The sequence below is a fragment of the Fusarium odoratissimum genome (assembly GCF_000260195.1).
Source record: "Fusarium odoratissimum NRRL 54006 unplaced genomic scaffold supercont1.12, whole genome shotgun sequence".
Taxonomy (NCBI): Eukaryota; Fungi; Ascomycota; class Sordariomycetes; order Hypocreales; family Nectriaceae; genus Fusarium; species Fusarium odoratissimum.
The window spans coordinates 211815-235178 of NW_022158698.1; the positions used below are offsets into that span (position 1 = coordinate 211815).

The following is a 23364-nucleotide window of genomic DNA, read 5'->3' on the forward strand; positions in this document are numbered from 1 at the left end:
GGGGGTCTTGGAATTCCTTTACGGGGGGTTCGGCCAATGAGAATGTAGAGGCTGATGATCAGGAGTTGGTAGTGGAGTTCCAGGACAGTTTGGACGAATGACATCAAAGCGTTTCCAAAAACAGCAGAGAAAGCTCAAAATCAACCTCAAAAGACAAAGAAAAGAGAGAGAGACTGGGATGAGGCAGTCGAATCTTGGTTTATTTCCGAGATTGGAATGATTATTTTATCCTTGTTACGGAATGGCCCGGCTGTAAAAGGCTCGGGCCGTTGTCTTGCCTGTCAATGGCGCAATAAAGAGCTCATGAATTTGAGTCGTAGAGCTATGCATCAAGCTCATCATGATACTCAACTTCACAACATTCGAAACATTGGTATTATAGCTCATGTTGATGCTGTAAGTAAGAAATCAGGCATCACTTAATGACTAGCTCTCATGTTACTCAGGGAAAAACTACTACTACTGAGCGAATGCTCTATTATAGTGGTGTCACGCAACGTGTTGGAGGTAGGCATATCTTAGACTCACTGACCAAATATACTAACAAAATGTAGATGTCGACTCTGGAAATACAGTAACTGACTTCCTCGACTTGGAACGAGAAAGAGGCATCACCATTCAATCAGCAGCAATCACATTCCACTGGCCTAAACATCAAGCACTCGCACCTGGAGAACACGCAAAAACAATCAACCTCATCGACACTCCCGGCCATCAAGACTTTCGTTTCGAAGTTGACCGTTGTCTGCCTATTCTCGACGGAGCAGTCTGTATCATCGACTCAGTCAAAGGCGTTGAAGCTCACACAGAAAGAGTATGGGGATCCGCTCATGAGTTCAAAGTACCCCGTATAGTGTACTGCAACAAACTTGATCGAGAGGGTGCTTCGTTCAAAAAAGCCGTCCTCGAGATCGGTACGCGTCTGAAAGGATGGCCGCTTGTCTGTCAGATCCCTTGGTGGGAGAAAGAGGATTTTGTTGGTGTGATTGATATTGTCAACAGAGTCGGATACCGATGGAAGTCGGAACGTGAAAAGAAGCGATACAATACTGAGGAGTTGAAAGAGAAACTCTCGAGTTCGAACAAAGATCTTTTACCAGAGATTGAGACCGCGAGACAGGCTTTGGTTGAGGGTCTTGCGGATTTTGATGAGGCTATCATGGATGAGTTTCTGGCTGAGAACGAAAACATCGATGGTGCTTTGATAAAAGAGGCTATTCGACGAGTCATCAGAAGTGGTGATGGTCGGGTCATTCCAGTATTCGCTGGCTCAAGCTTCCGACATATCGGTGTTGAGCCATTGATGGACGCTATCACAGATTATCTACCAAGCCCAGACGAACGTCCATCAGCAGAAGTCCGAGTCGGATCAGCAAAGCATCGCTTGACAGAAGTTCTCGAAAACAGCCCCAAGTCCGCGAGGAACCAGGTTGCGTCTATTTCTTCAGTTTTCAAGGTCTTCAACCATCCCAAGGAGGGTGTCATCAGCTTCGTGCGAGTTTATCACGGCACTCTTACCAGAAACGCATCAAGTTTCAACACCAACATTCTAACACACGAAAAGCCCATGGGCATTCTTCAGATTGCTGCCAACAAGACACAGGATATTCAATCGCTTGGGGTCGGGCAGATTGGAGCTTTGAGAGGACTGAAGAAAGCTCGTACAGGCGATACACTTGTCACGATGAATGCAAACAAGCCCATTCCTGAAAACTTCCGTCATGTCAAGATTCGACCTCCTGAGATTCCACCGCCCGTGGCATTCCTACAAGTTGAGCCATACGGTAACGTTGCTGCTCAACAACTTCAAATCGCCTTGGAAAATACAACAAGAGAAGACCCCAGTCTACGGTACAGCCGAGATCCCAAAACAGAACAATTCACAATCCAGGGCATGGGCAAGCTTCATCTCGACGTGTCACTATACAACATGAAGCAAAAGTACAAGATCGATGCCGACTTCGGTCCTATCGAAGTTGACTACAAGGAATGCGTCACAGAGCATACACGGCCACAGTACACAGTCTTTGACCGTCCCGTCGCAGGGAAGCCCGGCAAAGCTTCTTGTACCGTTGTCCTATCGCCACTCGAGGATCATCATCACGACACTTTATTAGAGTCTTGCGTCGAACGAGACGGTAACATATACCATGTTGCTATTCCTTTGACAGACGAGACTAGCACTCTTGACTTTGATCCTGAGGAGGCGAGGGCGCAGCTTCTCAACGGAGCTATTGCAGGTCTGGCGAGGGGCCCTCGTCGCGCAGCTCCCATTCACGGGTGCCACGTTACTATCACACTGGACACAGAACCCGGCGCCTGTGAAACTCCCACGGGAGGACATTTCAGCACTGCCGCTAGGACTGCCGTCCAGGCTGCTCTTCGCGATGCTTTCGAGAAAGAGAAGATCGGCATTCTCGAGCCTATCATGCATGTTAACATAACATGTCCAGAGGTTGTAGCCGGTACGGTACAGCATGATGTCACTGCTGGTGCTGGTGGTCAAGTTCTCGAAGTCAATGATCGGTCTGCTGAGTCGACTGGCGAGGATCATATTGACGTTTCCAAGATTTACACCCCTCCTGATCCATATGACTCTATCACTTCTCTGCGCGGTAAGAAGTCTTCGGCTAGGGTTGTTGAGATTATTGCCAAGGTCCCGTACAAGGAGATGCTGGACTATGATAATCATTTGAGAAGCAAGACTGCGGGACGGCACTCGATGACAATGTCCTTTGACTCTTTTGCCAAGGTCGTTGGTCATCGCGAAAAGGGTCTGTAGAGTCAAGGGCATGATGGAAGCTTTGTATCACGATGTATGTAAACTAGATGAAAGAAAAACTTGTATAATATGTACCAAATGCTATCTATAAATAAACAGATTGCCGGATCCTATCAATATCTACTGCGTAGAACTAGGGTATCTCCGTCTATACTACTGAACTACAGAATAACGCCAGGGGAAGAAACATCGCTCACATGCTCATTCCATGCTATGCCTTGAAAGAAAGAAAGAAAGAAAGACAAGGGAGGACCCGTTTTAGATGGATCGCTTCTTAAGGCCACAGGTCTCGAGGCACTTATCAACACCAAGAGCAATGCTCTTAGGGACAGCCTGCCGGACCTTGTCGATATCCTCACCGGCGATGCTCTGGCCGAAGGTAGCAGCAATGACATCGTCGCTCAGAGAAACAAGTTCATCAGCGATCTGACCAGTTCCAAAGTCCTCAGTTGCAAAGGTAGCAATGAAGGTAGCGGGCTCGCAGTCGGGGTTGAACTGGGTGTGGATAGATCCTTGGTAGAAGGGAGTCATCATGTTGGCTGTAAGCTCAGTGCGGATAACACGACGCTTGCCATCCTTGTCGAGGACGCCGTTCTCGGGGACCATCTCGGTGATGAGGCGGCCAGAGGTGACGACTTGGAGTTCAGCGGAGCGAGGGTGAACGTGAAGAGTGTTCATGCCACAGGCTGATGATATGTTAGTGTTGCTATTTAGAGATGGTATAAGAGAAACTCACGATCGATTCTGCCAAAGGCCATACCAGCGCCAGTACCAACAAGAGCAGGGAAGTTGGCACGGTTAGCAGCGATGAGCTCGCCGCCCTTTCCAGGGTTATCTTGCTTCTTGTTGAAGTCAAAGACAAAGTCATCGTCCTCGGGGAGAAGAGCAAAGCGGTCAGCGGCACTGGTGATATGTTAGTCATGTGTCCTAGCCAAGTCATCATTGGGGGCTGCTTACGTATCAGCTAGTCGAAGCTGGGCAGTCAGACTGAGAGGCTTGCTGGAGTCTGTTCGTCGAGTGTTGCGAGGAGCTGCCTCGGCGAAGGAGGTGAAGGCCAGGACGGCGGAGACGAGAGCAGTGGTGAACTTCATTGTGAATGATGTTGAGATATTGAAGTATAGAGTTTGAAGAGGAGAATGAGATGAGATGAGATTGTTATGGTTGTAAGACTTGTAATGCTTGTAATGCTTGAGTGATGCTATGAATGATATCTCCAATCTCAACCGGATACCACCATCTTCTTATACCCATTCTCACCATCAGATAACCACATGAACCCAGGCACAAGACTCACGATGCTGAGCTGTCAGACCCAGGAACAAGACAGCCTCAGAGGCTCTGCACAGTCAAAAATAGTCAACATCCTACGGAAGATGGCATATCCGTCTTGTTTACCAGCCTCATCCTAGCGGCCTTGGTGCTGAGCGAGTGTCGTTGATTGGTGGTTTGCCGCTATTTCGAGGGTTCGTGGGCTGTGCAAGGACGCCAACGCGCAGTAGTCGCCGACCCCCCTCCTCCAAAAATAATCGACTAAGCGCTTCTGCGATGGATTCCTGTCAGCACCAACGGCATTTTGTTCTTACGGAGACTGAATGATCCGGTGAAAGTGTCAAATGAGATGGGTTTGTTGGCCAGGTTTCCCCAGGTTGAGTGAGGAATAAGCTGGGTTTATTCATAGATTTATCATCTGGTTATAATTATCATCCGCCTCTATTATGGGCCACGTGTGGAAGCACAGCCGATCTGAAGATGTTTTGTTTCTTGTCTAGAATGAAAGGAAACATCCCCACTGTTTGTAAACATTTCGCTTATCTTTGCTTTGTGGTTCTTACAACTTTCAAGCACCTGTCAGCACATCATTCAGAGAAACATGTCCAAGTCACCAAGTTCAACTTCAATAGGTAGTGTGAAGTCAATTATATTGGACGTTTCAGCCATATGTTTCGTAGATCTTCGATATTCTCACTTTGTAACCAAGACGTCAGAAACAAACTCCAATAGTTGAAACTTGAAACCTTTTTATCATTGTGGCTTCAGCGCCATGCAGGTCATCATCCACTTTGTTCTTCTATGCCGTACGCCACTCCCGCTTGGAGCTCGTCATATTCATTGTTTATTGTTTTGAGCTGAGACGAGACATGGCTCTCGATGCTTAAAATTACACTTTATCCACTGGAAAAAACGCCCAGTTCTGGAACCGTCAACTACCGACTACGATCTGATTGATTCGATCGTAAAACCTAGATCTACCCTGGAGCATCGTGTCTTTTTGCTTCAATCTCAACCTTGGGCTCTTGTCACAAGTAATGGCTTGGCATGGTACAGATTCCAGTTGAATCATAGTGCAAAAAAACTATGCTTAATTGATGCTACTAAACTACCGAGACATTCCATTGCCATAGACCCCAGGATCTCAGCTTCGTTACAAGTTGGCAGAATGGATAGGGGTGGCCGTTACGACATATCATCCTCTCACCATATCTCCTGACACCTCTTCAACTTATCAATTCCCACTGGCAGGATGTAGAGGCGAGCATGAATCGCTTGTCCCTATCGCATTGCATGGATAATATGCATTGATCAGTCCCCGGATGCTATAAATCCTAGGAATGTTTAGCGATTTTAAGCGACATTCGGATCCTCAGTGATGCGATATCGGTGGCTCGTATCGTGTAATGCCCCTCTTTCAATGTATCGTTCAGCTGAAGGAAAAGGGATTGAGAATTTCCAAGACAGTTTTCAGTTTGAACCACACCGATATTCGAAACGCGATAGATCCTATGCGAAAGTCTTGTAAGATAGGTACCTACCTATCGAGCCAACCTCTACGAAGAGGGAAGGAAGCTGTTGAGTCACGTGTGAGTGTTAGTGTCTCGATCTCGTCCTGTCATTCTGTTTCATGATATCTTCAACTTACCTTATACTACTCGTATAAGCGGCTCATAAAAATCGAGATGGCGCCAAAGTGTTTATATTATGCCGAAACTTGTCGTTTCTCGTACGGATATTGTCAACTTTGTTCCACTGACCATTCACACTAAACAGGGGAGCATGACGTCGATCTTCAGCCGAATACACTAACAAACAGTGAAATTACTGACCCCTCTTTGGAAGGTGACTGCTGCCATCAATCTTATTTTGACGAGAAGAGCTGACTCGCCCTCTTGAATTCAGTAGTCAAGCGCGTCTCCCTGGCCAATTGTGAGTGGCACAGCACGCGTTGAGTAGGCTGTCAGTTGTGGCTCCGAACCGTCTGGGGACTGTTTGAACGCTAACCAAACACACATTGGCCCGGGAACTATGGTTACAAAGGCTGTGGCAAAAACCACTCGCCAGGGGCTTTAAGAGCCAGCAGACCAATGTGAGTCTCTGTCGCAAGCCACAGAAAAACGTCCAGGGGTAGCGTGTCGAGAGTGCAATGACACATGGACGCCAGTTCCTAAAAACAGGGACGAGACAATCCAGAATCAAAATCTGAATCTGAACGAGAAGCAGAACCGAGACAATGGTGGTTAGATGACCTGAACCCCAGGATCTCTCTTACAGCAAGTCTTCATGGAAAACGATGCCGTTGCCCCATCCGGCCATCGTTCCGAACATGCTGGTACCATGGCCGCAGAGTCATCCCTCTTTGGCATCGACAGCTGCACAATTAAGCATCACCTTGACATGATATGGTTGACTCTAATCTGCTCCGAGCGTGATCCCCTGAGCCAAGAACTCGAACCAGGCACGGTCTCAACAGGATTGGCTAGATCGAGGCCAGGGGTCAGACATGCCAACGTCTGATTGGAAACGGTTACATTACTCGACCCGCCCGTCACAGGAGGGCATCCACACAAGAACAGGGTCTCTCAGTTCCATGCAGGTACCGTGAGGCCATGGCTCAGCATGGGGCCTGACCACGAGCCCACTCAGACGAGGCCTCGCCTACGGCTCAATCTCCTTGCTGTGGGTGACTGCGCTGGTGTCCGCGCTTCTGCCCATGGCTCATTTCCTGGGGATCCATATCCATCTCGTGGACCTGTCGATCTCTTAATACTCATGTCCTTGCTTCCTTGCCTGTCACTCATTCTTTTGTTTCCTTGCTTTGTTAAAACGTTTCTGTCGCTAGTCCGCGAGTTCATCGACTTTCCTCGTCAGCTGCATCACTCGTTCTGTTGCTCGACGACAATTACACTCTTTTTTACCAAACGCCCGTCAGGATATATGTCTCGTTTGTGACAATAGTTGAAGGACTGGAGGTATTCGCGCAACAAAATAAGAACAACCGTTCTGGAATTTACCGAAACGAAATCGACTCGTATTCATCGACGACAATCTCAATGAGACTCATCAACCTTTCGGCTGCCCTTCTGGGCGCCTTGTCTGCGCCATCAATGGTCGCTAGCAAGCAACACGGTCACCGTCACAATGGTTTTGAGCACTTGCGACAACATCTTCCCGTTCAGTCTTCGACTCTTGAGAAGCGTGGTGGACAATGCCAGTTCCCTACCGATGACCCCAACATGGTCGCCGTCACTCCCGATGCGAAGAACGCCGGTTGGGCTATGAGCCCCGATCAGGAGTGCAAGCCTGGTTCTTACTGCCCTTTTGCCTGCAAGCCCGGTATGGTTATGAACCAATGGGATCCGGATTCCACTTATGAGTATCCCGCTTCAATGGTACGCCTGACCTGTATTATCTAGTAACTTCGATGCACGCAACTAACACTTCTCAGAACGGAGGTCTCTTCTGTAACAAGAATGGTGAAATTGAGAAGCCTTTCGAGGGCAAGCCCAACTGTGTTTCTGGCACTGGTTCCATTGAGGCTGTTAACAAGTGTGGTTCCAAGATGTCTTGGTGCCAGACTGTCCTGCCTGGTAACGAAGCTATGCTTATCCCTACTCTTGTCACTTCTAGCGCCACTCTGGCTGTTCCCGGATCTTCGTACTGGTGCTCCACCGCTGCTCAGTAAGTCACTTGAGTCTTGTTGATCATCGAAGATCTCTAACGATCATATAGCTTCTACATCAACCCCCCTGGCACTGGTGAGGAGGGCTGCATCTGGGGTACCGAGTCGGAGCCCATTGGTAACTGGAGCCCCTACGTTGCCGGTGCTAACACTGAGTCCAACGGTCAGACTTTTGTCAAGATTGGTTGGAACCCTATCTGGGAGGACTCGGCTCTGAAGAGCAAGCTGCCCGACTTCGGTGTTGAGATCCAGTGTCCCGACGGCGGTTGCAATGGTCTTCCTTGCAGGATCGACCCTGCTAAGGGTGAGGGCAATGTTGGCAGCAGCCTTTCCGCTAAGGGTGCTGGTGGCGCTGCCTTCTGTGTCGTTACCGTTCAGAAGGGTAGCACTGCTCAGATCGTTGCCTTCTCCTCTGGCGAAGGTTCATCCGGCGGTGATGACGATGACGATGAAGAGACCGAGTCTTCTACCGCTGAGGCTGAGCCCTCTACCACAGCCGAGGCCAAGGTCACCACTTCTGAGGAACCTGTTGTCTCTACCACCAAGGAGCCTTCGACTACCGCTGAGCCCACCACTTCGGCACTCCCTACCACCACTTCCTCAACCTCCACCACCACTACTAGTGTTGAGACTACCTCTTCTGCTGAGACTAGCAGCACCACCGAGCAAGAGACTTCCTCCGATACCACCACGGAGGAGCCTACCTCAACCATCTTCACTTCTGCTACTTCCAAGACCACCAAGCACAAGTCCACCAAGAAGGTCTACCCTACTGTCAAGCCTGGTATCTTCCGTGAGAACGGAACCTCAACCTACACCTCCGAGTCCGAGGAGACCGCTGTCGCCACTGAGGTCGACTCTGGAGCAGCTCCCACTCAGTCCAAGGAAAACGAGGCAGGTCGCCACCAAGGCAACACTGCTGTCGCTGGCCTTGTCGTCGCATTCATCGCCGCCGCTTGTTTCTTCTAATTTCTATATCCTTTGACGACCATTTACCACTGTCTTGACGCAGCTGGCATTCTATTCACAGAAACTATTTTCTACGACATTCCTTTATTACTGGTACTTTACATATATTATCAAAGCCAACTACCTATCGGCGATAGTGTCTATTGTCTTATTACTAGACTACTCAGCAGTCTTCTGGCTGTTGGAAAGCCTAGTTGCTAATACCCGCCCCGGGTATAATATTCTTCAAGAGTCCCTTGTCTGGGCTCTTGTGGGCCCGTGGGCATTATATACAAGTTTCAACGCTTCATTTCACGGTCGATATACCCTTTTTTGCACACATTGGAGACTTTTTTGGATGTTTGGGGAAAACAAGCGATGGTTTTAAGTTTATTCTCGCGATTAACGACGTATGCACACATGAATCAGAGAGTTTAGGGGGGAAACTTCTTGTACGGTTGTTGAAAAAAGCAGGAGATGGTGTGGTTTAGTCGATGGGATGATGCTCGGCCATCTCGGCTTATTATTATAAAAACACTTTTTTGATTAGACATATTTAATGGGTGTGATGAACGTTGTCGCACGCAGCTATTGGAAAAGAAATATGTGTCTGGTCGTTTTGATTGCCACAAGTACATCCTCATATTATAGCCATACTCTAATCTTATTATCCCCTGGGTATCATACAGGAAATGATATTATACAAACGCCATCAAGATGAGTTATGATCTAAGTATCCAAGCTAGGTGATCTAGCTCAACTGTCCATCTCCCCTTTCTTTTTACTCCTTGACCCATCCAGGTACCTCATCAGGATCGTAGTCTTCATATCTCCTTTCTCGATTTATTTGCCAGACGTTGGGCCAGCCAGCAAGCACAGGGCTGCCCTTGGCCTTCGCACCGATGATTGCAAATCGTCCTTGCCCATGAGCGATAAACCCATGCATCAAACCCTGTTGAACAAGCGTTGCGACCGTCATCTCCACGTCCTCGAATGTGACCTCTGCGTTACCCCAGATCATACCCTCATTTGGCCGGAGAGATTTGGGCCCTCCGGGTGGCGGAGCTAGTGTGGACGTGGCTTCGAGATTTTGAGCATTGTTCTCGAGGGCTTTCATAAGGAGAGGGTTGACGCTTTGAGAACGACCAAGTGAGTTTGGTCCTGCTGGGAGCCAACCTTCAAGGCGGTGTTGAAGGTATACCCCGAGCGTATGAAGGTCTGCAAGGTCAAGTGTGGCGGCTTTTCGGGATGATGCATCGGTTGGCGGGACGTATGTAAGGAGGAAAGTCTTTCTGCTTAGTGAGCGCCAGAGCAGAGGTCGTAGTCGGTTACCGAGGGTTAAAAGCAAGCCCTTCTCGAAGAGCCATGTTTCGTGTTGCGCAAGGTGGTGTTGAAATTGGATGAAGTTGCCAGATCTGATAGCCTGGCAAATGGGGAAGAGAACAGGCGCTAGAGTCTGACATTCTGGGCGTTGAAGCAATACTTGTGATGGAAAACGTCCAAGAAGGATATTGCAGGGAATAAGATATGTGAGGATGTTTGTCCGATGAGAGACCAGCTGCGAAGGGGTCTGAAGGTATGCTTCTTCAAGGCACAGCGCAGCCCGGAGATAGTGGTTGTTTGAGAAGTTGAAGCGGCCTAGGTAGTAGAGAAATGTGACGCGCTGAGCAGCTGGGTAGAGAGATAGTGGCGGAGAGATGGTGGAAATATTGACAAAGATCATTTTGGCGAGATGTGTTCTTCGGCACTTTTATCTGGTCAGCGATATATCTTATAACATATTGGGTTGTCACATACTGCAAAGAGAAGCTTGAGAACGAGGTTGGCAAACATGTAGACTCCAACCTTTTTGCCCTCTGGTTTCGCATAACGACCGCTAGATCGATCTGTGAGACATGTTGTGAAGATCTTTTGGATGATTTCTGCTGAAGATTCGGCGATGCTCTTATCCTCATCTACGGCACGTAGACGACGCGCCAGGTCAGGGCGTTTGTTCAAAGACATTGTGAGACGAGCCAGGGTCTCTGAGAGGGACATGCTCGTCTTGAGTAGCATGGCGCCGTAGGTTGGGTGAGCAAAAGCAGTTGCGCAAGAGCTATGATATCAAATATTAGTCCTCATGACCATTATCCATCCAATGTTTGGTATCATACTTGACAAGCCCACTAAGCAATTGATGCGCGCCCAGCAAATCATCATAATTGACGTCGCGCCAAAAGGCCATGTAGTCCTTCATAAAGGCCACAAAGCCAGGCCACACGGTAGCTTGACCTTCCAGGACGTCATCCTCCTGAGGTAGTGTCCTTTCAACGATGTTGTCAAGACCCTGTTGGCGGAATTGGGAGCGTAGCTCAGATGCGAGGTTGTGATATTGCTGAGGAGAATTAGGCTCTACCTGGAGCCAGGCGCGAAGCTCGTCGCCATTCTGAGTGCGGATGAAATTGCGGATCTGGGTGAGAAAGTCGAGGACTAGAGGCATCGCGAGTGATGGTGGTGATTGAGGGGAGAGAAGAGAGAGAGAGAGGGTGAAGATTGAGTTGAGAGGTGAGGTTGAGCTGAGCTTCCGGGAGAGTTGGGTCAGTGAGTGAGTGGAAAATAGTATGGCTCCACTGTCTCAGTGAACAGAGCAGCAAGAACATCCCCCATTGTTCTTCCTAAACACTTCCTAACCGGAACAGTCTTCTTATTAGCCAATGAACTTAACCCAAACACTCAGAGGTAATTCAATTTTGCCAGTGGAATAAAACTACTATTTTATGTGAGATGATGGCTCATCATGACAGCTTATCAGCAACATGGGATCGCATGTGCTCATCATGTTACCCTGCACTGAGAGATCATGACAACTGCTCAGCAGTTGGTCCTTAGAAGTAATGGCATACACATTGCAGGTAAAAATACGAGCTGCACTGAAATGATCTTCCTTGCTATTATTCAATTTTTATCTTATTTTGCTTTGTTCCTCGACTATCAATCATAAATACTCTATCGTTATGGCTCATAAACCTTTTTATACAGACTCAACACGCTGGACAACCAGTGCAGTCGCAGCACCACCACCGTTGCAAATAGCAGCAACACCATACTCACCAGGCTTAAGCTGATGTAGCAGAGTTGTCAAGATTCGTGAACCAGAGCTGCCAAGAGCATGGCCCAGTGAGATAGCACCACCCAGAGGGTTAACCTTGGCACCCTCAAGACCCAGAATCTTAGAGTTGGCCAGGATCACACTGGCAAAAGCCTCGTTGAACTCCCAGATGGCAACCTGATCCTTGGTGATACCGGCACGCTCGAGAGCGATGGGGACAGCCTTGGCGGGAGCGATAGGAAAGTCAATGGGAGAAGTGGCAGCATCAGCGTAACCGCAGATCTTGGCCAGAACGCGCGAGCCAGAGCCATACTGTTGGGCAATGGCCTTGCTTCCGAGAACAAGAGCACTAGCACCATCGTTAAGAGTCGATGAGTTGGCGGCGGTGACAGTGCCACTTCCGTCACGAACGAAAGCAGGCTTCAGGGTAGGGATCTTGTCGAACTTGACCTCGTTGAATCCCTCATCGGTGTCGATAACAGTCTCGCCCTTTCGTGACTTGACGGTAACGGGGGCGATCTCGTCAGCAAAGGCCTTGTCGGCCCAAGCCTTTTGCGCATTGCGGTATGACTGGATAGCGTACTCGTCCTGCTGCTCGCGGGTGATCTTGTAGTTCTTGACAGTGTTCTCAGCGCAGTTGCCCATATGGAATTGATCATAAACATCAGTAAGTCCGTCCTTAATAAGACCATCCTCCATCTTCACGTGGCCAAAAGCAGGAAGACCACTGGCGCGGGGCACGTAGTATGGAACCTGTGACATGTTCTCCATTCCACCAGCGATCTGAGCCTCAGAGAGACCTAGCTGGATGTTCTGAGCGGCCAGAGCAACGGCCTTCAGTCCAGAAGCGCAGACCTTGTTAATAGTGGTAGCCTCGATCTCCTTGGGCAGACCAGCGAAGATGGCGGCCTGTCGAGCGGGCGCTTGGCCAACAGAGCCTTGGAGAACGTTGCCCATGTATACATCGGTGATCTTCTCGACGGGGACCTTTGACTTTTCCAGGGCGGACTTGATAGCGACAGCGCCGAGCTTAGGAGCCGATACTGACAGGAACGAGCCGTTGAACTATGAACATGTTAATAAGCTGGTTCAAACACCAATCGATTTAGAGTATGCTGTACCTTTGCTGTAGGAGTTCGAGCGGCGCTCAGGATGTAGGCGTCCTGAATCTCTTTACGCAGAGCCGGCCGTGTAGAGAACTGTCGCGCGCCATTCACATGTCCAGCAAGCTGGGCCAGCCGGCCAGCGGATCGTAGTTGAGCAGGAGACATTTCGATGTATATGAGGGGGTATCAAGACGTAACAGGACAGGCAGAATGGAGAGAAAAGAAGAGGATGGGAATGGATTGAAGTAATAAGCAAGAGAAGACGACCTCGGGTATCGTAATAATATGGCAATATACATCCGCTTCGGTCCTCTTCGGCTTTCAGCGGGGGAGGGCCCGAGGTGGCGGCCACAAGCTCTCCCGTGCCGAGACTACAAATCCGGGGGAGTTTTACAGGTGACGTCGAAGCTGGGGTACAAGCTAAACGGTGACATTGGCTTATAGTCTGAAGTACCTTTTTTGTCAGATCTGGAGACGGACTCTTTCCACCGCTGCCTATATCACTATCGTGTAATTCATTTCAATTTAGTAGCTTCTCCTTCATCGGAATTGGTTGTCGGTTCCGAAATGCCATAATTTAGTTCCCAGAGCGGCCTTCGTCCCCCGCGACCATGTGAAAGCTCCGGGTAGTGGGGGATATAAAATAAGCATTTTGACAGTCAGCGTATAATTATGCGATCAAATTTGTCCAAGGAAAGTTCCTTATTAAGACAAGAGGGATAACTTGATGCTTATAAAGCAAATCAAACACTATTCAAGGCTTTGCAGGCTCTGAAGATGCCACCAAAGTTGCTGCGGCTCGGCCATGTCACGTGCGGCATTCTCGGTGAGAAGGTGAGACAGACGTTAAGTGGACCACTCACCGTGCATTGATAGGCCAGAACGATAAACATGCTTGATTGGTAGATTGCATCACCTAACTCCTCCGCTGTGGAATCCGAATCATCGACCAGCCTGTCCATGACCAATCTCCATCTCCGCTCATCATCTTGCACCGCCAAATCTTAGGACAGTGAGCCGTGCATGCAAATCGTTTCGCTTGTTAGAAATATTCATCAAGTGCAGCATTCACGTTACGATTTCTCTCTTTCAACAGCATTCAACTTCTATCCTTACATCCGTTCTCGCCTTCCGACCCAGTCGCTATCATGTCTACCGCTGCTCGTCGCCGTCTCATGCGAGACTTCAAGGTTCGCCATTCTTTAACGAGCGCCCCCAGATCAAACCTCGCTGACTCCCACGATAGCGCATGCAGACCGATCCTCCCGCTGGCGTCTCTGCTTCACCTGTACCAGACAATGTCATGACCTGGTTCGTACGCCCTCGTCGACATCGCCGATCCTGAACACAAATACTCATCATACGTCTTGTAGGAACGCCGTCATCATCGGCCCCGCAGACACCCCCTTTGAAGATGGCACCTTTCGACTTGTGATGCAGTTCGAAGAGCAATATCCCAACAAGCCTCCCCAAGTCAAGTTCATCAGCCAGATGTTCCACCCCAACGTCTACGCCACCGGAGAGCTTTGTCTCGACATTCTGCAAAATCGATGGAGTCCTACGTACGATGTCGCCGCTGTCTTGACCAGTATTCAAAGGTGAGCAGCATCAATAGTAGCCGATTAAAGGCGTACGCTGATCTTTCAACAGTTTACTTAACGACCCTAACACTGGTTCACCTGCGAACGTCGAAGCTTCCAACCTATACAAGGACAACCGAAAGGAATACACCAAGCGTGTCAGAGAGACGGTGGAGAAGAGCTGGGAAGACTGAACGGCCGAACTCCAAAAGGACAGAGAACGGTATGCCAACGTCGACCTGTCCAGCAAGGTACAGATCAGGTTGCTCAAACAATGAAAGTGCTCTGCAGCCCAAAGCTGCAAGCATTTTGTGTAAATGGCGTTTGGGGTGCGAGGAGTTTCAACTGACTAAACTGCATTCGAGGCGTTGCAAGCGTCCAGGAAGCCCCGGGAACGTTAGCTTATGATATCACAAGGGTTCATCATGAAGAAGGAGTTTAATGTTTCTTGTAGCGCCTTTGTTTATTGTCCGAGAATGACTCTCAGCGAAGTGAACTATGCTTGCTAATGAAGCGGAATGTGTCAAATGGTGGGGGTGTATTGTGTGTCCTTGCTTGTGAGGAATGGTGACATGTTTAATGACTCTTATCATTTCGTTTCATGTGACACTTTGCCAAAGAACGCTTGTTATCGTTGCATGAACTTAATATCCTCCCTTTGTAAAGTAGGCATTGCGCTGAACGGACAATTTAATGCACTTGATAAGAATACTTGAGGCTAATGATTGGCCATTTGCCATAATAGGTAGTGTGTTGACTACTGACAGCACCATGATGAACTCCTCGACGCAGCAACCCAATACCTGATATCTGTAAGCCAAAGATCCCGGCAAATCTCCAAATTGCGTCGGTCGAGTGAAACAAGACCAACAACCTGGGCCTGAACCTCAAAGTCCAACGTTGTTTTTAGGCACATCACTCCGGGAGGCCTAATCTCCAAGGGGTAAAAAAAAACCAAAAACCTCTAAAGAGTCCCCTAAATTATAGGACACCTAACCCCCCTGAGCAGCCCTCACACTTGAGGTGAGTCCCCGTTTCGGCCCCTCTTGGCGCGCGTCTCTCTGTGCCTGACCTATCACCTTTCAGACCCCGTTCTCCAACAAATGCCCACCGCCTCTGGTTGCCAACAACACACCTGGACGTTAGGTTGGCATTCATTTGTTGTTGTCGTCGATACTTTTTATTGCTGATCGCACGCCAAACCACACCTAAACAACATTATCGTGCATATTATTCTATATACAACGTACGCCCTGCCAGTGAATCACGAAACCCTGCTTGCATCTTGGCTCTGCCTTGATCTGCATCCGCGACTCGGCCTTTGTTCAGAGCTATCTCCCTTTATCGAAGTCTAAACATCCCTTTATTATCCTCGTCTCCTCTCTTTGTTTGAGGTCCCGTTGTCCCCCCCTCTCGCCGCTATTTTGTGGCTCATTGCAACAAACTTGCGGCCCGCATCTTCTGCGACCCCCCTCACCCCCCCTGAAGGTTCGCTTCAGAGCAGCCAACGATCGAGCCCGACTTTTTTCTTTCTCTCGGGACGACAGCACCGCGGCCGATGATAACGTTTGTTGCGTGACACACAGCCTGCGTTCAACATGTCGTCCGCAAATAGTATCAAGGTCGTGGCCAGGTTTCGACCTCAGAACAAGGTCGAGCTTGAGTCGGGCGGAAAGCCCATCGTATCTTTCGATGGCGAGGAGACCTGTACCATCGCCGTATGTTTTGCCATTTGCGTTGCGTTGCGTTACTGTTCACAGCAACATAAACATACGGTGAGACCTCACAGCTAACATGTTCGGCAGTCCAAGGAGGCGCAGGGTAGCTTCACCTTTGACCGAGTCTTTGATATGGGATGTAAACAACAAGACATTTTCGACTTCTCGATCCGATCTACCGTCGACGATATTCTCAATGGATACAACGGAACCGTCTTCGCTTACGGCCAGACCGGTGCCGGTAAGTCTTATACCATGATGGGCACCAACATCGACGACGATGAGGGTCGAGGTATTATTCCCCGTATCGTCGAGCAGATCTTTGCCAGCATCATGTCCAGTCCCGGCACGATCGAGTACACCGTCCGCGTCAGTTATATGGAAATCTACATGGAGAGGATTCGAGATCTGCTTGCACCGCAGAACGACAACCTGCCCGTCCACGAAGAGAAGAACCGAGGTGTGTATGTTAAAGGTCTTTTGGAAATCTACGTCTCGAGTGTCCAAGAAGTGTACGAGGTCATGAGGAGAGGTGGAAATGCTCGAGCTGTCGCCGCCACGAACATGAACCAGGAGTCCTCACGATCCCACTCCATCTTTGTCATCACCATCACACAGAAGAATGTCGAAACCGGCTCAGCAAAAAGCGGACAGCTGTTCCTTGTCGATTTGGCAGGTAGTGAAAAGGTTGGCAAGACCGGTGCCAGTGGACAGACTCTGGAGGAAGCCAAAAAGATCAACAAGAGTTTGAGTGCCCTGGGAATGGTCATCAACGCCTTGACCGATGGCAAATCCTCACATATTCCTTACCGAGACTCCAAGTTGACCCGTATCTTGCAAGAATCTCTCGGTGGTAACAGTCGGACGACCCTTATCATCAACTGTTCGCCCAGTAGTTACAACGATGCCGAAACATTGGGTACACTAAGATTCGGTATGCGAGCCAAGTCGATCAAGAACAAGGCCAAGGTCAACGCCGAGCTGAGTCCTGCCGAACTCAAATCCCTTCTCAAGAAAGCACAAGGACAGGTTACGAACTTCGAGAGCTACATCTCCTCCCTCGAGGGCGAAATTCAGATGTGGCGTGCTGGTGAAGCTGTCCCCAAGGAGAGATGGGCCACACCTTTGACTACCGATGCCGTTGCTAGAACCAAGGCTGATGCCAGGACATCGACACGACCATCCACTCCTTCATTAATATCAGACAGCCGCTCAGAAACACCTGCGATATCCGAACGAGCTGGCACTCCCAGCCTACCGCTTGACAAGGACGAGAGGGAGGAGTTCCTACGACGAGAGAACGAACTGCAGGACCAGATCTCGGAGAAGGAGTCTCAAGCTGCGTCGGCTGAGAAGCAGCTGCGGGAGACCAAGGAGGAGCTGGCCTACCTCAAGGATCACGATAGCAAAGTCGGCAAGGAGAACGAGAAGCTCACAACCGAGGTTAACGAATTCAAGATGCAACTGGAGAGGCTCACATTCGAGAGCAAGGAAGCTCAGATCACAATGGATGCTTTGAAGGAGGCTAACTCGGAGCTCACCACCGAGCTCGACGAGGTGAAGCAGCAGCTCCTCGATGTCAAGATGAGCGCCAAGGAGAGTGGTGCCGCTCTCGACGAGAAGGAGAAGAGAAAGGCTGAGAAAATGGCCAAGATGATGGCTGGCTTCGACCTGGGTGGTGATGTGTTTAGCGAGAATGAGCGCCATATCGCCGAGACGATCGAGAAAGTCGACTCGCTCCATGACCTCAGTGCAACTGGCGACAACATCGCACCCGATGAGTTTAAGGCACTCAAGGCTCGATTGGTGGAGACCCAGGGCATTGTTCGACAAGCAGAGCTTTCCATGTACAGCACTTCCTCAAGCGAGTCCGACTCAAGGAGGAGGCAAGAACTTGAAGCCCGTCTTGAGGCTGTCCAGGCCGAGTACGAAGAGATTCTTACCCGTAACTTGGGCCCTGAAGATATCGAGGAGGTCAAGGCCCGACTCGAGAACGCTTTTGCGAACCGCCAGACTGCTCAGTCGCAGTTTGTCGAAGAGTTGAAGGAGGATATTGCCCAGAAGGCTGCTGAGAACACAAGAATGAAGACCCTTATCGAGGATCTTCAACAGCGTGTCAAGGCGGGCGCCACTGCGCCAATGGCCAACGGCAAGACGATCCAGCAACAGATCGCCGAGTTTGACGTCATGAAGAAGAGTCTCATGCGTGACCTTCAAAACCGCTGCGAGCGTGTTGTCGAGCTGGAGATTTCTCTCGACGAGACTCGAGAGCAGTATAACAACGTTCTCCGATCGTCCAACAACAGGGCGCAACAGAAGAAGATGGCCTTCCTTGAGAGGAACCTGGAGCAACTCACCCAGGTTCAGCGCCAGCTGGTCGAGCAGAACTCTGCTCTCAAGAAGGAGGTTGCTATCGCTGAGCGCAAGCTGATTGCACGAAATGAGCGTATCCAGAGCCTGGAGAGCCTGCTACAGGATAGTCAGGAGAAGATGGCCGCTGCGAACCACAAGTACGTATCCTTGAATGATCCTTTTCTATGAACTCCACTAACAAACCAACCAGGTTCGAGGTTCAGCTTGCCGCTGTCAAGGAGCGACTCGAGCTGGCCAAGGCCGGCAGCACTCGTGGTCTTAACTCGCCTGGTGGCTTTAGCTTTGCCAACGCCGGCAGCAGGATCGCCAAGCCTCTTCGAGGAGGCGGCGGTGGCAACGACGCCCCCAGCATTCCCACGATCCAGAACCTTCAGGGCCAGAACGAAGGCAACACCAGCAGCGGTAGCAGCAGCAAGCGTGCCAGTTGGTTCTTCACCAAGTCATAGACAACATAATGAGGGAAAAAAGATAAATAAAAGAAGAAAAGAGCTCGCTGCTTTTTTTGCTTATGGGCACGGCGTTGCGAGCAAGATCTGTTAGACACAAACATTCCTCCTTTTCATACCCCCCCTTTTTCCATTCAACGATGCCCCGTTCGACAAAGCTTTCTAAAAGGTTTCTCTCTTCTCTTCTGCTTTCTACTTTGTCCCCCCGATTTCTGTTTTTGTCTCTTTTTTTCTGCTTCTACTATAAGAAGGCGATAGAGGATGGGGCGGCTACGATGATTTGGATTTATGACAGGCATCGCGATGGGACCACGGTAGGACGGATGGATTGTTATATGGCTGGCGCTTTGGGCGCGAAGGAAGAGATGAGATGAGTCGAAGGAGAGAGAGAGGATAGGAGATGAGACAAATATTAGCAGCAGTGGAGGAAGCTTACATGAGTCTTGTCACGACCACATAGCTAAAGGCACGAAGTATAAGAGAGTCAATGAATTGATTGAATTTCTAACAAACATTTTATTTTATTTCTTGCTTATATCAAAGAGCTATAACAGAGTGGTATTCTTGACGGAAAGCTTTACAATCTAAACTGTTTACATGCCTTTGCAGACATGGACAACAGGCAGTTAACCAAAGGGGATATCATCAAGTGACAAGTTGTAGAAAGCGCGGACCATTCATTTACAATTTGATGTCCTGGTTGCCATCACCATTGTCGGTTCCCATGGCAGCCAGGAGGATGACCTGAGGGATGATAACGGCGAAGATGACACAGAGGGCAGCGAAGGTGACAGCGACGATCTTGACGCTGAGCATGACAATACGGCGCCAAGCAGACTTGGAGAAGCTGGACCAGGCGTCGCGAACAGTAGCATAGCCGAGGCCACCGACAACAACGGGCTCGATACGGCCGTTGAAAGAGCGGTCGAAAGGAATGATGGTGTCGGCGTCGGCGGGGAGAAGAGAGGCCTGGACTCGAACGAGAACAACGTAGGCGGGAATCTGAATAGCGACCTGGAGAAGGACAGCGACGAGCAGGATGCCGAAAACGCTGCCGAGACCCTGGAGCTGAGGAATCTCAGTGGTCTGGTCGCCGCCAAACAGGTAGAGAACACCGAAGGTGCCAAGGTTGACGATCTGAGAGGCAGCCCAGAAGATGAGAGTAGGTCTCCAGGTGGCGGCGAAAGTGGTCTTGAAAGGAGGGAGACGGCTCCAGAACTTGAGAGGAGAAGGAGGCGTGATGACGATGTGAACCCAGGCGGTGCTGAGCTGAACGCAGACGAGAGAACCGATCAAGTTGGACAGAACAAAGGAATAAGGAATGACGGTATAAGTGATGCCGTTGATGAGTGCCGTGACGACAGCCTGGGCGAGGAAGCAGGGCAGACCACGGAAGATGGCGCGGAAACCACCAGTAGATCGGAGTAGGCGCCAGGTAGCTCGGAAAGACGAAGTGACGGGACGGCCCTGGCCAGCGACGGGAACAGAGGAAGTAGAAGCAGGCTTGAGCATATCATCGTTGGCGAGAGGCTCAACGGGGAGAGGTTCGTAAGCGGGAGGCTTCTCATCTTCGACGATGGCGAGAACGGGGAAGACCTTTTCGAAGGTGTAGTTGATCTGAAATGTGTCAGCGTACAAAGGTAAACATCAGTAAAGGGAGTACCTACGAGAACAAAGACAGGGAGGAAGAGGATGAAGTTGGCGAGGAATACGAATCTCGACCAGTCGGGGAGTTGCTGAAGCTCATAGCCAAGATCAGGCTTTGGCATGTTATCGCGCCGCATAAGCAGCGATCCAGCGGAAGACAACATATTGAAAGTTTACGATACAAGGGAAAAAAGCAGAAAAAGCAGTTTGTTTTGATAAAAGGAAGAAAAAAAGAAGATGGTGATGAATATTCTCGTGAGCTGAGGTGTGGGATGGATGGAGGAGGGTGGTTTAATGGGATGTCGAAAAGTGGCTCTGACGGGGACTTTATCAGTTATGTCCGGGCAGATCGCGCACTGGAACTAGGCACCAGGACCCCCGATCTAGTGGATGGCGGATGGCGATGACGGGACAGGGCGTTTACGGTTACAGGGGGTCAACGGGGGAGGGGGCGAATTGCACAGCCTCAAGGCGCATTGATTGATCTACGTGTGTATACTCTGCGCAAACAACTAATGATGGGATGATAAAGACATTCGGTGATATTTTGAGAATTAAATGTCTTGATCTGTGCAAAATCTATAACCATAATAAAATGGATTTATTTAGTATGATTTGGCTCATGCATTCTCACCGTGAAGTCGGTGATTACCGTATTCGGATTGGAGGATCAAACTGAGGTGCGTAGGTAGGACTTTGATACCGTTCGTATACACGTAATCTGCCTCAAACTCATGCCAAACGTAAGCTTTTGATTGGCGCTTCGTTGCCCTTTCAGTCTTCACAGATATGCAACTTGCACTTTTATGTTATTCTTGTGAATTTACATTTCTATTCATGCCCCGAGAGTTCCGATGTTTTCATGGCGCTTACAAGGCAGATTGGCTCTTAATACCTTGGCGATGCCTGGAGGATTGAGCTTCTTGGCGCTGTGATGAGACTGTAGGCTAACTGTCGAGTTTATCTGAAACTGTTCGTGTTGGCGCATGCCATTGACTCGGCTATGTCGGCTCGATATATGTATTCGTTTTATGCCGCATCTATTTAACTACAAGTCTCTGTTTGCTACTGTCTATTCAGTTGTCAATATGTAAGTTAAATGAGGTGCATGCCCCGCAATCATGACCTCCCATTGCTTGCAGGGGCTATCCGACGTCACTGGCCACATTCACTGGAAGCCCCTCTATTCTATCCAACCTCACCAAGCTCTACTAGCTCGAGCTCCATCAGCCGGAACAACTAAAGCCGCCATAACCTCACTCCGGATATCCTCAGACTAGAGAATGCCCGCCCCCGAGATACCAAACCTTCTAAATTCTCTCCGCGGTTCTCGAGGAGGGAGAGGCCGTCGTAGAGGCAGAGGAGGTCACGCCTCATCAGCTGTTACTCACGATGCTACCATCCAAGGCACAGATACTGATGCTTCGGTGTCGAGGCTGAGCGCTGTTGATTTGGGGTATCTTTATGACCCGTATGCTCAGTACTTTGTGCAGAGTGGCGATGGACCGGTGGCAAGACGACTTCCTATAATCAATCGAGGTGTGCTAGAGAGCATCGTCATGGCCCCCAAATTATACTCACACCTTGTATAGGAACATATACCCGCACTATCTCTCTGGACACTCTTATCGAGTCGTTTCTGGACGGCGATCAAGATAGTGAACAAGGCTCAGGACCGAAACAGGTTGTATCTTTGGGCGCTGGTACTGATACAAGACCGTTTCGACTATTCTTTTCAGAGTCGCGTCCTGGATTGGTCTATCATGAGCTTGATTTTGAGGTTGTCACCTCAAAGAAATTGCGGACTGTACAAGCGACGCCCAAGTTGAGAAATATCTTGAAGGATGCTGCTCAGTTGACTGAACACTCCTGGTCAGCTAAACCGACTGGATGCGAATACTACTGCCACGGCCAAGACTTGAGAGGGTTCTCTCAGTCAAAGACACCGAAAGAGGATGATGGGACAGAAGCAACAACGAAAGAAAGCCCCGAGATCTCTCTTCCTGGTCTACGAACCGATATCCCAACACTGCTTCTCTCAGAGTGCTGTCTCTGCTATCTCACCGCCACCGAAGCCTCAGATGTAATCAACTTCTTCGGCTCACGGATACCCAACCTCGGCACCATCGTCTACGAACCAATCCGTCCAGACGACGCCTTTGGCAAGATGATGGTGTCGAACCTAGCAGCGCGTCGCATCCAAATGCCCACTCTTCAGATGTACCATACACCGGAAGACCAACGGGCAAGAATGAGAAGAGCTGGATTTGGAAAGGTGTATCACATGACGATTGAGGATATCTGGCAGAATTGGGTATCGGCGGATGAAAAGCGGCGTGTGGATTCACTGGAGGGGTTGGATGAGGTTGAGGAGTGGAAGTTATTGGCGGCGCATTACATCGTTGTTTGGGCTTCGAAAGGGGGGGGATTTGAAAGTTGGGATAGCGTAAGAGGCTGTACTTGATTCTATAGAATAGGCGATGTCATGGACAATTCTAAGCATGATGAACGCTTCCAAGTTGACTTATGATTGTGTACAATTCGTATCAAGTGGCTCGTGAACTGCCAGGCTACACAAGCACAGCCGAGACGATTGCCAAACATGTTCAACAGGTCACTTACTTAAGTAAGAGTTAAAGCGAATCATGTCTCGATGAACTTACATGCATCTTGTCTATATCAAGATCTAAACTATCATGACTTGTCTTAGGCGCAGGAACAA

General features: G+C 49.5%; 9 protein-coding genes across 11 annotated transcripts; 5 read left to right on the plus strand and 4 right to left on the minus strand.

The window, feature by feature from the left end:
• Positions 1-6: 6 nt before the first annotated feature.
• Positions 7-2910, plus strand: FOIG_08043 (elongation factor G). Its single transcript, XM_031207872.1, has 3 exons — positions 7-396; positions 447-507; positions 555-2910. The coding sequence occupies exons 1-3, from the start codon at positions 217-219 to the stop codon at positions 2780-2782; spliced, it is 2469 nt and encodes an 822-aa protein (XP_031062006.1). The 5' UTR covers positions 7-216; the 3' UTR covers positions 2783-2910.
• Positions 2827-4513, minus strand: FOIG_08044 (uncharacterized protein). Its single transcript, XM_031207873.1, has 3 exons — positions 3740-4513; positions 3519-3685; positions 2827-3468 (listed from the first exon to the last, which is right to left on the minus strand). The coding sequence occupies exons 1-3, from the start codon at positions 3871-3873 to the stop codon at positions 3041-3043; spliced, it is 729 nt and encodes a 242-aa protein (XP_031062007.1). The 5' UTR covers positions 3874-4513; the 3' UTR covers positions 2827-3040.
• A 1820-nt stretch (positions 4514-6333) lies between these two features.
• On the plus strand, positions 6334-10405 carry FOIG_08045 (murein transglycosylase). Its single transcript, XM_031207874.1, has 3 exons — positions 6334-7446; positions 7503-7735; positions 7787-10405. Exons 1-3 carry the CDS (start codon positions 7108-7110, stop codon positions 8703-8705), a joined length of 1491 nt encoding a protein of 496 aa, XP_031062008.1. The 5' UTR covers positions 6334-7107; the 3' UTR covers positions 8706-10405.
• On the minus strand, positions 7736-11251 carry FOIG_08046 (uncharacterized protein). The gene is made up of 3 exons (XM_031207875.1): positions 10838-11251; positions 10482-10779; positions 7736-10431 (listed from the first exon to the last, which is right to left on the minus strand). The coding sequence occupies exons 1-3, from the start codon at positions 11161-11163 to the stop codon at positions 9466-9468; spliced, it is 1590 nt and encodes a 529-aa protein (XP_031062009.1). The 5' UTR covers positions 11164-11251; the 3' UTR covers positions 7736-9465.
• Positions 11252-11557: 306 nt separating this feature from the next.
• FOIG_08047 (acetyl-CoA C-acetyltransferase) lies at positions 11558-13254 on the minus strand. The gene is made up of 2 exons (XM_031207876.1): positions 12894-13254; positions 11558-12837 (listed from the first exon to the last, which is right to left on the minus strand). Exons 1-2 carry the CDS (start codon positions 13041-13043, stop codon positions 11695-11697), a joined length of 1293 nt encoding a protein of 430 aa, XP_031062010.1. The 5' UTR covers positions 13044-13254; the 3' UTR covers positions 11558-11694.
• Positions 13255-13545: 291 nt separating this feature from the next.
• FOIG_08048 (ubiquitin-conjugating enzyme E2 2) lies at positions 13546-15145 on the plus strand. 2 transcript variants are annotated; one of them, XM_031207878.1, is made up of 5 exons: positions 13551-13890; positions 13944-14068; positions 14125-14189; positions 14252-14476; positions 14529-15145. In XM_031207878.1, exons 2-5 carry the CDS (start codon positions 14027-14029, stop codon positions 14650-14652), a joined length of 456 nt encoding a protein of 151 aa, XP_031062012.1. In that variant the 5' UTR covers positions 13551-13890; positions 13944-14026; the 3' UTR covers positions 14653-15145. The 2 variants fall into 2 exon arrangements, with proteins under 2 accessions (XP_031062011.1, XP_031062012.1); XM_031207877.1 differs by having other exon boundaries at positions 13546-14068.
• A 401-nt stretch (positions 15146-15546) lies between these two features.
• FOIG_08049 (kinesin heavy chain) lies at positions 15547-19527 on the plus strand. 2 transcript variants are annotated; one of them, XM_031207879.1, is made up of 3 exons: positions 15547-16176; positions 16264-18686; positions 18740-19527. In XM_031207879.1, exons 1-3 carry the CDS (start codon positions 16057-16059, stop codon positions 18993-18995), a joined length of 2799 nt encoding a protein of 932 aa, XP_031062013.1. In that variant the 5' UTR covers positions 15547-16056; the 3' UTR covers positions 18996-19527. The 2 variants fall into 2 exon arrangements, with proteins under 2 accessions (XP_031062013.1, XP_031062014.1); XM_031207880.1 differs by lacking the exon at positions 15547-16176 and having other exon boundaries at positions 16196-18686.
• Positions 19114-20960, minus strand: FOIG_08050 (uncharacterized protein). Its single transcript, XM_031207881.1, has 2 exons — positions 20663-20960; positions 19114-20612 (listed from the first exon to the last, which is right to left on the minus strand). Exons 1-2 carry the CDS (start codon positions 20804-20806, stop codon positions 19677-19679), a joined length of 1080 nt encoding a protein of 359 aa, XP_031062015.1. The 5' UTR covers positions 20807-20960; the 3' UTR covers positions 19114-19676.
• A 498-nt stretch (positions 20961-21458) lies between these two features.
• Positions 21459-23223, plus strand: FOIG_08051 (leucine carboxyl methyltransferase 1). Its single transcript, XM_031207882.1, has 2 exons — positions 21459-22181; positions 22235-23223. The coding sequence occupies exons 1-2, from the start codon at positions 21926-21928 to the stop codon at positions 23104-23106; spliced, it is 1128 nt and encodes a 375-aa protein (XP_031062016.1). The 5' UTR covers positions 21459-21925; the 3' UTR covers positions 23107-23223.
• Positions 23224-23364: the final 141 nt, after the last annotated feature.

Bases quoted from the DNA above. Each gene is read 5' to 3' on its own strand.
- FOIG_08043 (XM_031207872.1), top strand. From the start codon at position 217: ATGATTATTTTATCCTTGTTACGGAATGGCCCGGCTGTAAAAGGCTCG. The intron at 397-446 runs GTAAGTAAGAAA...CATGTTACTCAG, and splicing joins TTATAGCTCATGTTGATGCT to GGAAAAACTACTACTACTGA. The intron at 508-554 runs GTAGGCATATCT...AACAAAATGTAG, and splicing joins TGTCACGCAACGTGTTGGAG to ATGTCGACTCTGGAAATACA.
- FOIG_08044 (XM_031207873.1), bottom strand. From the start codon at position 3,873: ATGAAGTTCACCACTGCTCTCGTCTCCGCCGTCCTGGCCTTCACCTCC. The intron at 3,686-3,739 runs GTAAGCAGCCCC...ACATATCACCAG, and splicing joins CAGCTTCGACTAGCTGATAC to TGCCGCTGACCGCTTTGCTC. The intron at 3,469-3,518 runs GTGAGTTTCTCT...ACATATCATCAG, and splicing joins GGCCTTTGGCAGAATCGATC to CCTGTGGCATGAACACTCTT.
- FOIG_08045 (XM_031207874.1), top strand. From the start codon at position 7,108: ATGAGACTCATCAACCTTTCGGCTGCCCTTCTGGGCGCCTTGTCTGCG. The intron at 7,447-7,502 runs GTACGCCTGACC...AACACTTCTCAG, and splicing joins ATGAGTATCCCGCTTCAATG to AACGGAGGTCTCTTCTGTAA. The intron at 7,736-7,786 runs GTAAGTCACTTG...ACGATCATATAG, and splicing joins TGGTGCTCCACCGCTGCTCA to CTTCTACATCAACCCCCCTG.
- FOIG_08046 (XM_031207875.1), bottom strand. From the start codon at position 11,163: ATGCCTCTAGTCCTCGACTTTCTCACCCAGATCCGCAATTTCATCCGC. The intron at 10,780-10,837 runs GTATGATACCAA...TTGATATCATAG, and splicing joins TTGCTTAGTGGGCTTGTCAA to CTCTTGCGCAACTGCTTTTG. The intron at 10,432-10,481 runs GTATGTGACAAC...ACCAGATAAAAG, and splicing joins TTCTCAAGCTTCTCTTTGCA to TGCCGAAGAACACATCTCGC.
- FOIG_08047 (XM_031207876.1), bottom strand. From the start codon at position 13,043: ATGTCTCCTGCTCAACTACGATCCGCTGGCCGGCTGGCCCAGCTTGCT. The intron at 12,838-12,893 runs GTACAGCATACT...ACATGTTCATAG, and splicing joins CTCGAACTCCTACAGCAAAG to TTCAACGGCTCGTTCCTGTC.
- FOIG_08048 (XM_031207877.1), top strand. From the start codon at position 14,027: ATGTCTACCGCTGCTCGTCGCCGTCTCATGCGAGACTTCAAG. The intron at 14,190-14,251 runs GTTCGTACGCCC...TACGTCTTGTAG, and splicing joins CCAGACAATGTCATGACCTG to GAACGCCGTCATCATCGGCC. The intron at 14,477-14,528 runs GTGAGCAGCATC...ATCTTTCAACAG, and splicing joins GTCTTGACCAGTATTCAAAG to TTTACTTAACGACCCTAACA.
- FOIG_08049 (XM_031207879.1), top strand. From the start codon at position 16,057: ATGTCGTCCGCAAATAGTATCAAGGTCGTGGCCAGGTTTCGACCTCAG. The intron at 16,177-16,263 runs GTATGTTTTGCC...CATGTTCGGCAG, and splicing joins AGGAGACCTGTACCATCGCC to TCCAAGGAGGCGCAGGGTAG. The intron at 18,687-18,739 runs GTACGTATCCTT...CAAACCAACCAG, and splicing joins ATGGCCGCTGCGAACCACAA to GTTCGAGGTTCAGCTTGCCG.
- FOIG_08050 (XM_031207881.1), bottom strand. From the start codon at position 20,806: ATGTTGTCTTCCGCTGGATCGCTGCTTATGCGGCGCGATAACATGCCA. The intron at 20,613-20,662 runs GTAGGTACTCCC...GACACATTTCAG, and splicing joins TCCTCCCTGTCTTTGTTCTC to ATCAACTACACCTTCGAAAA.
- FOIG_08051 (XM_031207882.1), top strand. From the start codon at position 21,926: ATGCCCGCCCCCGAGATACCAAACCTTCTAAATTCTCTCCGCGGTTCT. The intron at 22,182-22,234 runs GTGTGCTAGAGA...CACCTTGTATAG, and splicing joins ACTTCCTATAATCAATCGAG to GAACATATACCCGCACTATC.